At 41.8% G+C, this 12,222-nt stretch overlaps 1 protein-coding gene across 2 annotated transcripts in view; it reads right to left on the minus strand.

The window, feature by feature from the left end:
• ANO6 (anoctamin 6) overlaps positions 1-12,019 on the minus strand; it is a 234,918-nt gene extending 222,899 nt beyond the window's left edge. Inside the window, exon 1 of one of the 2 annotated variants that reach the window (XM_037848272.1) lies at positions 11,735-11,807. In XM_037848272.1, coding sequence (XP_037704200.1) covers positions 11,735-11,807 — 73 coding nt within the window. Of the gene's footprint in view, positions 1-11,734 lie in introns of both variants that reach the window. The other variant, XM_037848273.1, reaches the window with a different exon arrangement.
• Positions 12,020-12,222: the final 203 nt, after the last annotated feature.

Below are 12,222 nucleotides of genomic sequence, written 5' to 3' on the forward strand. Positions count from 1 at the left end.
GCATTAATACCTGTAGAGATTAACAAAGACAAGCCTCCACATGGTGGATTCCCCCAGTATAACTGGAATTGTGAGCCTGAAAACATGTGTGGTGTTTCACACCTTAATTCGGTGCATTATCCTGCCTCCTCACAGTCTTGTTTTGTGAAGAGATTACAGTCTAGGACCACCTAAATTTGGAATTATGAAAATAACAGCTGCATTTGTCAGCATCCACCAGTGAGGGTTCATCCCCTTGAAATGGCTTTGGATATACCCGAGTTCTACTTTCAGCTGTGCTATCCTGGTTCAGTTCTCTTTTTTCAGAATCTTTAAATATAATTTCCTGGTATTCCTGATTGCCAAGTTTGTCTTCCCTGTCAGGCTGTGTGCTCTTTGCTAGCAGGGATTGTTTCTGTCTTGTTTATTGCTGAATTCCCTGTGCCATGCACATAAAAGGTACTGAATAAACATCACTACCTAGCATGAATGGATTTATGTGTGGGTTTTGGGGTTTGAGTTTATCACTTATTAGAACATAAGCTCCACTGACGATAGGAATCTCTATCCTGTTCTGCATTCCCATGCTCATGACCCATCAGAGGCCTTCGGTACATATTTACTGAATTAATAAAGATTGTGAGATGAGATCAATCCAGTGCTCTGAGCTAAATGACATCTCTATGTGGACAACTTTTTTAAAGAGCAGTGAACCTGATTTATGAGGTCACTGCTAGCAAATTCCACGGTCAGCTTTCAGAGGAATTTTTTGCCAAATAAGTAAGTCAAGATTATGTCTGAACTCTTCAAAATAAGTATTTTGGCATATAAAACAAGCCACTAGCCACAGTTTGGGCAACTGCAACTCTCAGGAAAACCATGATTACCCCATCACTCAAAAGCTGTTTGCTGTGTTTGCTTACCCTCACCATGGATGTCAAGGCCTGTTTGGAAATGTTCACGTCTTCTCTAAGATTTGCAGGTTGCAATGTGCCTGTTATAGAAGCATGCACCCAGTGGGTACTAAGTACTACTTTAGATCTAAATGGAGACTGGAAATATGAGATGGTCTAGCAATCTTCTGGATGTAGTACAGGCTCCAACTCAGTCAACAAGAACTGCGATTCCTGTGCAATAACTTAAGGATGGAATTTAATTTGGGGTTTGAAAAGTCACTTCTATAATAATTGTAAACTATTTCCTTAGGAGATTAAAAACAGCCTTCTTCCCTTCACTTTGCTTTCAACCTAGCCAAATATAACGGAGGTCTAAACTTTTCTCAGGTCTGATGCTGCTGGATAGGGACGGCCAACGTTTCTTAAATTCTAACAATTGAAGACAGGCTGAATCACCCCCAAACTTCAAGCATCCAAAATGAGAAACATTACTTCAATGTTTTTGTAACATTTTGAAACTATTTTGCACATTAGATGGAAATTATTTTCATTTGTATATAATGAAATTTTAAAAAATGAACTCTAATGGTAGTAATCTGCATGTTCATGTCTTCAGTGTCAACCTTTTGTTCTCTTTTAACAGGTTTTAATTGATCTCAAACTTCTCAATTCTCAATGAACAGAAAATTTTAGTATCTTGGGAAAATTAAACATTTTAGACTTTTTCCATTTAAAATAACTGTTCAAATTATAAGGAAAAACCACAAATACACTTTTATTAAAAGTTCACATGATCAGTATGAAGAACATTACTCCTTAGTCCTTAATACAAAATACTCTAAGATCTTAAATTTTTACTAGATTAAGAAATGCTCATATTTCTTAGACTTTTTCTTTAGTCAAAGTATCATCTGATATTCCATTATAAATCATTATACTATATTCTCTTACCTTTCTCATTAAAATTAAACCTTCAAAGTGATTTCTTTTGTGAATGCATCTACTCAAAATTCCAACTTAAATTACCCAAATCACTTATACTTCTTCCTTTTTAGTTGTTCTATAATGACTAGGACTACCATGTGTCAGGATCTATCCTTCATATTTTGTATATATTAATATCTTAAACCTTACAACAATCCTGTAAGGTATCATTATCCCTTCTGTATTATTACTTCTATTACATGTTTCTGATACGGACACCAAGGATCCAAAATTACAAGAACTTACCCAGGGATTAATCTATAAACCCTTCCAATAAAACCATACATCTCTTTAATAATCAATATCTTTCATTCATTTACTCATTCATTCAACAAAAACTTATTTATCGCCTAGTATGTATCTGGCACTATGCTGCTGCCTGAGGTTACAGTTCTCCTCATGTTCACAATTTAATGAAAAGTCAAAATGTCACAATGGGCTGTATATATGGAAAGTATAACCTTGGGAGAAAAGTGAAACCTCTAACAGAGAACAAAAAAGACATGTCTGAATTAAGATACAGGTAACAACAACTATCCTTAGTATGCATAACATTGCCTCATAATTATGGAGGACTTTTAGTGAACTAGGTACCACACTAAGCAGTTCTTATAGGTTACCTCACTCATTTGACACAATCACCCTAGGAAGCAGGCTCTAATTTACAGAGAAGGAAACAAAGGCTCAGGAAAGTTATGTTACTCACTCCAGGTCACACAGCTAGAGAATGCCTAGGCCAAGACTTGAACTCACATCTGTCTAAGCAGTGGCAGCCTCCACCTTTGTGCAGAACCAGATTATCTGATGAGAATACTGGGAAAGAGGTAGTATGAAGAACCGTGAAAAGAATGTGATGTGGGATAAGTGAAGGGACCACAAGCCAGCATAACAGCCAGGTTTCTTCCTCACCATAGATGGCCTCAGTGCCTCAGGATGCCAGGCCACAAACTTGGCCAAATAAGGTGAGGCTACCCATCACTAAAGGCTGAAATAAGTCTTCTAACACAGGGATCATCTTTTCCTTGTAATCTCTGATATAAGCACCTCTAATAAAATTCAAGTTTTCATCTTCAAATCCAAACCTCAGGAGGAGCTCACCTTTCACCTGACTCCTACGACCTCCATTATCCCTAGCCAGGGTTCCTGGAGGGACAGGTCCCAAGGAAGGAGGCAGAGGGGAGGCCAGGGCTCACTCCACTCTCTCCTTCTCCCCTCCAGATCCAAGTGGTTGTAGATTCCCAAGGAATCCCAGTAGCCCTCTGACATTGGGTTTGGGGTGTGCCGGGATAACAGTGCAGCTGTGAAGGTCATCTCTCACGAGAGGCAAGATTAATTTCCAATTATAGAGGGCATTTAGAAAAACGAGGGGCCAAGACTGATACTATCTGCATACACAATGGTCAAAATGTGGAAAGGGGGAATGGGAAGGATGAAAAAAATCAAACAGGTTTTCGACACCGAGTCAATGATCCCACCCCTCGCCTGTCTCCTGACTGCCTTCTCTTCACTGAAAGGTTCTGAATGATTCTTTCATGTTTCCACATTTCCAGGAAAAGCAATGGAATCCTGTAGAACTCTGACCACTGAGAATCTCACCATTATTCTTCCTCTCCTCTATTCTCCTGTGATATTCATAAGGCTCACTTTGTAATAAACGTTTTCACTTCTTGTTTAAGTATCTCCTTCCTCCCTTCTTGCATATACAATTTTAAGGGGATACACTGGAGCAAACACACTTTGGTTAGAACCTCCCAGGAGCAACGGTCTTGGGAGGATGGAGAGGCCACAGGAAAATCCCTTGTCCACGTGCCGCCGATGGATCTACAATCCCACATTCATGAACCATTTTGAGGCGGCTAGTATGTGTCAGCCCTTAGAACATTTTGCTAGGATTCCCTGAAAGAGATTCTCCCTGAAATAGGTTTCCTGGAATTTGGAGAATACTGCTCTTCTGCCCAGAAGTCTGTGAGACCACAGGGAAAAAACACTTGCACACAATAATTATTTTTTTCCCAAAAACCGCATGCTCTTCTTCAACTCCTCCACCTTTAAGTATATGTATCTGCCACTGTCGTGATGATCCTGAAGCTGATACTTACTGAGCAGTTCCTGACTGCATGGATAATGTTCCACACAGCAGCGTGGAACAGCCAGCAATGCCTGGGTGTGAAGAACTTAGAGATCTCTGAGGTTAACAGCAGCAGGTCTCATGTCTCCTTTAAAGAAAAGACTTGAAGACGATGATACTCTAACAACCTCTCAGAGACTGTCTACTGAGTGAAAAGACCCACATAGTCAGCACTATACATATCATGTAGCATCCTCCACAGGGTTGAAGAAACAGGCTCAAGGAGGCCAGGAACCTTGCCTCAGGTGACACAATTCCAGGTGACTGAACGGGCCACCAGCTCAGGTCCTCTGCTGCAAAGCTGTTCCCCCTCCCTGTGATACAGCGGGGATACAGCGCCAAACAGCAGCTAAGTACCCTTTACAGGCTCTTCTTTCTTCCTTTTCATACATATTGTTTTGTCCTCTTTAGGGATTCTTCCCCCAATGAAACCAATCTCCTAGTCTTCTTTCTTCCTGAGCAGCATCTAAAAGCAACTGACATTTCACCCTTTCTTTACTATTTGCATTCACTTAGAAAATAATGGTTTTTGTTTTTGGTGTTTTGTTTTGTTTTAAGAAAGAGTACCTTATCTTTTGTACAAATTAAGCATTCAGGAACTTTTTAGTAACACGGGAAGGACATAAAATAAAACCATAAATGAATGCAATTATTTCAAATCAACAAAACTAAAAATAAGTTCAAGGGTCTGATTGAGTTTTACATGAGGGGTGCTATAATATTTTTGTTTACAATTCAGTGAGGAATATTTTTTTTTTTTTTAACTTGGCACAAATCAGGAACTTGGACAATCATGCTAAGATTGTGCCTATATGTCAAAACATCTGTGTGACACAGAAAAATGTGCTGTGATTTTGCCTTTGTAAAAGCCAAAGATTATTTTTCAAACATCTAAATAGAATGTCTGAAGAAATCATGAAAAACTCAATTACTCAAACACAATCTTATACAAAACAAGCTTTATAAACAAGCCTATAATTTGCATAATTGTACTTTGTGAAAGAACATGTATTTATGTCTTTGACTGTGGGTCACAGTTAAGATTAAAATTATAGAAAATATAATTTTAAAGACCAATGTCCTTTTTTTCCCATTTTATATCAAGTCTTTGTATTTTAAAATAATGTGGGAAATAATAAAAGTTCAATGTCCTATAATGAAAGCATTAAATATAAAAGCAACATCTGTACTTCACAAAAGAATATATTCTCTTTCACTTGTTTTTGTGTTTGTTTGTTTGTTTTTGGCTGCTGAATTTAAGTTTATTACAGCAAGTTCTTTCAATTAGTAGTCAGACATGTAGCCAGGGCAATAATCAATACCAAGGCAGAGAAAGTTGCCTATTAACCCTTCAACTTGTCTTCTATACAGAAGTTCCATCTGATGTATTTCAGCTGAATAGCATCTGAATTGCTCTTTGGTACATGTCCAAAATATTCTATCATTGACATATTCATCTAGTATTCTTCAAACTGGCTGCTTCCTAGGAAAGACGCTAATTAATTTTAGTTGCAGTATTAAAAAGCGAAACTAAAGGAAATGCAAAAAAATAATTACATAAGACAATTAAATTCCCACAATCTCTATCTTTACATGTGATTTACCAATCAGTCAAGAAATACATTTCCTTGGTTGGAATTAATTGGACATGATGTTTTACTGTTCTAAAACAAGACATTTTTGCAGACTCATGACTGCCTTGTACCAAAAGTAACAGGCAGCTTAAATCATATATGGCAAGCAAACCTTCCATTAAAATCTAAAAAGCAAATATTTGTTAAGTATCTACTAAGTGAAAAACATTATAATATGCAGACTGTGGAGTGCAAAGGTGAAGACAGAGCTTCTCCCTTCAAAACTATAAGCTTTTGTTAAAATGTAATGAATCAGCTATAACACAAAATACAAACCTTAAGTATGGTAACAGAAGAAAACTTAAGTATTACTTAAAGTAGAGTGGAAACTTTCATCAAAATATAATCATTTTAATCTAATTTGCTACAAATACCACTTTGAAAGTTCAATACCATCCTTTAACTCAAAGCTGGACTGTGGGATTCTTAATAGTACATTATAATGCCCCCTCAAGAATGTCAGAAGTTAAATAGGATCTCTGATGGAGATCTTTGTAGGAGCTTTTGTTCTAAATTTCTTGGCCTATAAAAGGAAAATATAATAATAAATGCAGAGCAATCAACATACATGATTGCTGCAACCCCTTGAGAAAACAGAAAGGGGTGTATGTGTAGCTGTTTTACTCTTTTACAGCTAAGTTTGTGTCAGATCTAAACAATGAGTCTCCTAAGAGGAAACTGGGGAACCTTTTGGAAAGCAATTATTTGGCTCGAGAGTTAGAACATGGAAAATAAACTGACTGTGGATTTGAAACTGAAAATAACAAAAGATTTATGGAAAAGGGTGAAACTGGGCTAAAATACAAAGACTGTAAGGATAGTTTGCTTTGTTTTGTTTTTCAACTGTCATCCCCCTGGTAAAGAATATATCCTTGATGATATGCTTGCCATAGTGAGTAAGACAAGGGTAGCATCAGCATTTATTCTCTAAGAAATCCTAGCACATTAAGGAGTGCGTGCTCAATAAACTCTTATCCTAGCCTCACTCCCTCACCTGCCTTCTCATGCCTCCAGGGTTGGCTCAGCATCATCTCTGCAGCACCGCCCTGGATTTTTCCCCCACTGAAACAGGTACATATTTTGATTACAGCATTAAAGACAGATTACTGCAATTATCTGTTCACCTGCCTGTCTCCTTCCTAGACGGAAAGCTTCTGGAGGTCAGGGACCCCGGAACCTAGAGTGCCTAGTCAAGTATGGTCACTGCGGGCATTCAGGCTCCTGTCATTTCTGAACCCAACTACTGGAAAGCCTGAGTTCTCCCATCTCTCCCATCCAACCCATTTCCACAACAACATTGCTAGAACATTTTTAGAACAGATGACTGAGGGACTCTCAAAGTACCATAGGAGATGAGATTGCTACAAGAGCCACAAGACCACTAAGCATTATTTTAATCAAATTATTTAAAAAGAATAATTCATTCTTTCAACAATTATTTGGTAGCTTCCTACTGTATGTGTATGTCAGGCACCATATTCTAGGTGCTAGGGATACAACTCAGAACAAAATACACAAGGCAGTTGCCTTCAGGGAGCTTCCATTTTACAAAAGAGTGACAGAAAGACATAATTAAAATATATATAATGGAATGCCTACAACATTTGGGATATTTTGCATGCTCTCTAGATGATCCAAATGACACAGTCCCAGTCCCCAAGAAATTTACAGTCTAGTTGTGGGGATAATAAAAACAAAGATAATGAAAAAAGACAAAAATACAGGATGAATGCTAATCACGTTGAATAGAAACATGAGGGCTGTGAGAAGTCACTGGTGGACACTTTGTGCTAGGAGGATCAGGTAGCAGCTGCCTAGGTTTGTGATGGGCTTGGAAGGAGGGGGGATACTGAAAAAGAGAAGAGGTGAGGAGGGCATAGTGCAGAAGGAGAATGGTCTGAGACAATGCAGAGGAGAAAAGTATAAGACTTGTAACAATCAAAAATTCTCCCATCCTGCACATCTACTCTCCTCCTCAGTTTATGCCTCTACTAATCATCCTGGACACCTCTCTGCTTGCTGGAAGCAATCAGTCTCCGAGGCATTATAGAGCCCACCTCTTTTCATAAGCTCTCAGACCCACAGCTCTCCACAGCTATGGCCACCACAGGCATTCAGGCTCCTGTCATTTCTGAACCCAACTTATTAGAAAGGCTTAGTTCTCCCATCTCTCCTCTCCAACCCATTTCCAACAGGCTGCCAGGGAAATCTTGCCAAAAGCAGTTCTGATCTTAGATCTTATCATTCCTTTCCTTAAAAGCTTTCAGGCACTGCAAATCACAGGGTAAAATCCAAAATCCATAAAATGTATGGAAGGTTCTTCATGGTGTAGCCGTTCCCTGACTTCCCAGCCTCATAACTGCTCCCTTCAACCACAGGCAACTACTCAGTGCTCTCTGACTCTCCTTCTGCCCTCTCTGCCACTGCACCCGCCTGGATCCTTCGACACCTGGCCCAATAATGGCTTCTGTGATGTTCTCTCATCCTCCTCCTCCCACAGGTTTTACATACCATTTGTATATATCATTACTGAAATGGCACCTATTGCAAATGTCTGGTTCCAAGGAACCTTCCTCCTAAAAATCGGGGGGGGGGGGGGGGGGGGGGAGTCTTACTCATTTTTAGTCTTCCTCCATCTAACCCTGCACCTGGTGCAGAAGTAATGCTTAATTAATGTTGATGAAGCAAGACTGGGCCTAGGACCAAGATTGCAGGTAATAAACATGAAGTATGTAGTAAGGGAATGGAGGTGGAGTGGGCAAATAAGTCTATGCAAAAGTGTGATAGCGAAAAGGCAGCCAACAGAGACAGTTGGGAGGTTCAGCTGCAACATTTTCTCTCAGAGGTGAGATGGGCCAAGGCCTCTGTCCTCTCCTCTGCTGATACACCATTAGCTGTGGGGATCAAAGAGCAAGCCATACCATAAACAGACTGGGAACCCAAAACAAACCAACCAATAAAAGCCTGCTTTGCTTGAATTATCTGGCTAGTTCCTGATAGCGCCCTTCTTTTCTGGAATAACTTTTCCTCCCACAACAGAGTTTGAACTACAAAGAAGACAAAGAATACAGCATACTATCATAGTTTCTATTTCTACATTCTGGCTGCAAAAGATGTTCCTATCACTTTCTATCATCGAGAAGAGATGGTAAAGTCAATTCGCTGATAATTGAGGGGAGAAGGGCCTCTTGAATGCAAAGCAGCCAAGAGCCCCTTCTGCACACCAGACAGGTAAGCACACAGAACATGCCTCCCAGGGCTGGCCAGGACACGAGTTCCACCAGCGAAACAAGGCTTACAAGCCATGCATTTCCTGCCACTACTACCTAGATGTAACATCACGGTTGGTCACTGGAGCCAATTTAGAAAACAATTGTCCTTTTGCAAAAATGCTGTCATGCTAGCAGGATGCCTCTCATTAGCAAATCTTTGGGCACAGTTTCTAGTGGCCATGAGTTAAACAAAGAAGAAAAAGATGACTATAGTGAAATTTACCATCTTTAATTCTCATCAGTTCATTCCAAACAAAGAGGCAACCCTGACACTTAAAGTACTGAATATTGCTTCAATATTTAGCCCACTGCTAAAAAGGCTCTAAGTCCCAGCCTACCTGAGGGCACCCTTCCACATATTTGTATAAAAATCTCTATGTATAACCAGTGACTACATCTAGTTAGAAAAGAATTTCTTTTTGTGTCTTGCAGCTATAGCCCATGACAGATATTTTGTCCAGGAACTTGCTTCAAAATAACTTTCTTGTGCTGGATTATAAAGTTATTATATAGAGAGATTTCATAGAATTCTTCAGTTTCTGAGGACGTTTTAAATCATCAACTATACTTAGTGGCAATCAAGTTCTAGGAGAAATTCATCCCACAGCTGTTAACATAGCCCTGCATTACAAAATCTAGGCAGAGGTTAAATTATAATCTTTATTGCATCACAGTCTCCTCTCCCATAGTTGGAAATTACAATTACTTTGCAAAAGGCTATGCACCATTATCAGCCCATTTCTGGTAACCTTTAAAAAGGCTTATTGCTTTACAATAACAAACTTTCCATCGGCATTGGTAAAATTCTTTTTCTTGATATACAATCACTGTAACGCACATTAAATTTATTCCCAAAAATAACAACCAAAAATTATCTAGACCCATTTAGATAATATTTGCAGCTTGACCAAACAGGTTGAGGTGACCCCCATACACACTATAAAGTACTAATATCAGTAGTGTCTGAAGAGTGGGGTGGGGGAGAGGTAGAGGTATTTAACTTTTTATTTAATATATTTACTGTTTCACTTATTAGAACCAGCATGAATTACATCTGTAAAAAGAGCTTATAGCCACACTCTTAAGATACATTTTGATGCCACATTAGGTAAACACAGGCTAGACCAAATTAGTTTCATTCTAAACTGAGATCTGATAGCACAGTAAGCTCAGAGTCTCTGGCTCACTTCAACTGCCATTCAGGTTTTTAACCTTTTTATTTACAATACTCAATATACACAGCCACACCTCACCATAACGGGGAAGAATATTTTCCTATGAAACAAACCGTGCCAATTTTATTATAACTTTTTAAAAGTTTGCTTCTATGATTTATAATTTTATGTCATCATCATTCATTCCTAAATCGTGGTAAACAGTAGCATAATATATTACCTGACAGCCAGAGTGATCCTGCGGAAAGAGTGTTAAGTCAGCACCTGTCTTGAAAGTCAGAAAACCTGGGTTTGAATCCTAACAGCTGAGAGCAGCTAGGCAGATAAACCTGTGAGCTTCAGTCTTCCCTCCTTATAAAGTGGTATACTACTACTTGCTCTCTCCACAAGGATACACACCTAATAAATTGTTCTCGAATGAAAGGTAAAGCTAAGCCATAGAATGTCATCTCTATTCAATTTATCTCTGGCCAACAAGGAAGTTACCAAGTTCTTTTGATTTAAATGATGACTGCCAAAAATGTGAAAGCAAGAAAAGCCACAACCAATGCCTAAAATTAAGTTACTTTTTAAAGTTATCGTAAAAGAACAGGGCTTTATGAGGAGCAGCAGCTGTTAGGTTTTAAAACTAATTTGGCTCCAGGAGAATGACTGGGAGTCTGGTGAACAGACATGACACAGTAATTTAATTGCCAGTCTTCTAAAGAGATACAGTGGCACCCTTCCCCGACAGAATTCTCTTTTGGTTTGCTTCCTACTCCTCCAATTCCTTTTCCCTTTTTTCAACTCCTCCCACCTCTTTTATTTGTTTGTTTAAACTTAAAACAGCTCTCCCACTTCTCCGTCTGCCACTTTCATGCATTTTTAACGCTAACTACAAATGGGGCACCCAAAGCTTGCTCCCCAAATTCAAAGGCCCCTAGAACTGTCGACTCTGAGTCCACCACGAGTAGGAAATGGCCAGTGCTCCACCCTGCCCGAGCGCTTCCCCCGAGGCCGAGGGCTCTGCAGATGGAAAAAGGATCCCGGCCCGCGCGCGGTCGCCACAAATCAGCTCCCCGGGGCCGCCCCGCCGGGTCCCAGCCTCCCTCCCAGACCTGTCCACTCCGCTTTCACTTTGCAGAGGATTCAGACGGGGCACACCCCTGCTGTTCAAACCCAGGCCCGCTCCCCGAACCCTGCCTCCAGGCTCGTCGCCTGTACCGGAGCTCTCCGAGATCCCCAGCGCTTGTTCCAGACGGAAGAAATAACCCAAAAGTTATAGCTTCTGAGTCAGGACTTCCGCACGCCGAGGCGTCCCCGTATCTAATGTGACTGTTCGGGGCTCCGCTCCTCGCCCATCCGGCAGCTGTTATCTGGGGTCCCTGCGTCCCCCGCGCCTCCAGGAAGGCCGTCTGCCGTCCGCCGTACGGGACTGAGCCCGGGAGCGGCCCGGTCGGTGCAGTCGGGCGGGTCCGTTCTCGCCCCCCACACGCCCGAGCCGGCTTCCTTCCCTCCCTGCCCCCGCGCCCGCGCTCCCCTCACGCGGCCGAGGATCCCGCAACCTCCCCGTCCCCGGGCGGAGCGCAGCGCCAACGCGCAACCCCGAACTTCGGGCGTCAGCTCAGGCTTTCGGGTGGGGACGCGAGGACCCGCGCCAGCCCGCCCAGGCGAGCCCCTCACTTACCGATATCCCCATCCTCGTCGTCGTCCTCCTCCTGCTCCATTTCTAGCAAAGTGTCCCTGGTCATCATTTGCATTGCCTCCTGGAAGGCGGCTCCCGACTTGGCACGAGCTGGGGGCTCCCGGGGTCCGGAATGAAGCCGCACCCGCGGGGGCGCGCCTCGCTCGCGGCTCAGGGGCCGCAGTGCCCTGCGCGCTCTCGGGGAAGCCGAGCGGAGACGGCCGCCGCCTGGAGCGCTGCGCCGAAGGCAACCACTCGCCGCCCGGACGGGGCCGGCCACTGAGCATGCCCAGTGAGGGAGGCGAGCGAGGCTGCGGAGTGATTAAACTTCCCCTGATTTTATGAGGCGCGCAGAAGGAAGTCGGGAGAGAGGAGGGAGTAGTTAGCATTAACGATCGGCAGGAGAGTGAAGTAAAGAGGGAGGGCGGGAACGTGCGAGCGGACAAGCTCCCCCAAACGCGGCAGCTTTCGGTTTTAAGGTCATATATGGA

The sequence above is a fragment of the Choloepus didactylus genome, chromosome 8, assembly GCF_015220235.1.
Source record: "Choloepus didactylus isolate mChoDid1 chromosome 8, mChoDid1.pri, whole genome shotgun sequence".
In the NCBI taxonomy this organism is placed as follows: Eukaryota; Metazoa; Chordata; class Mammalia; order Pilosa; family Megalonychidae; genus Choloepus; species Choloepus didactylus.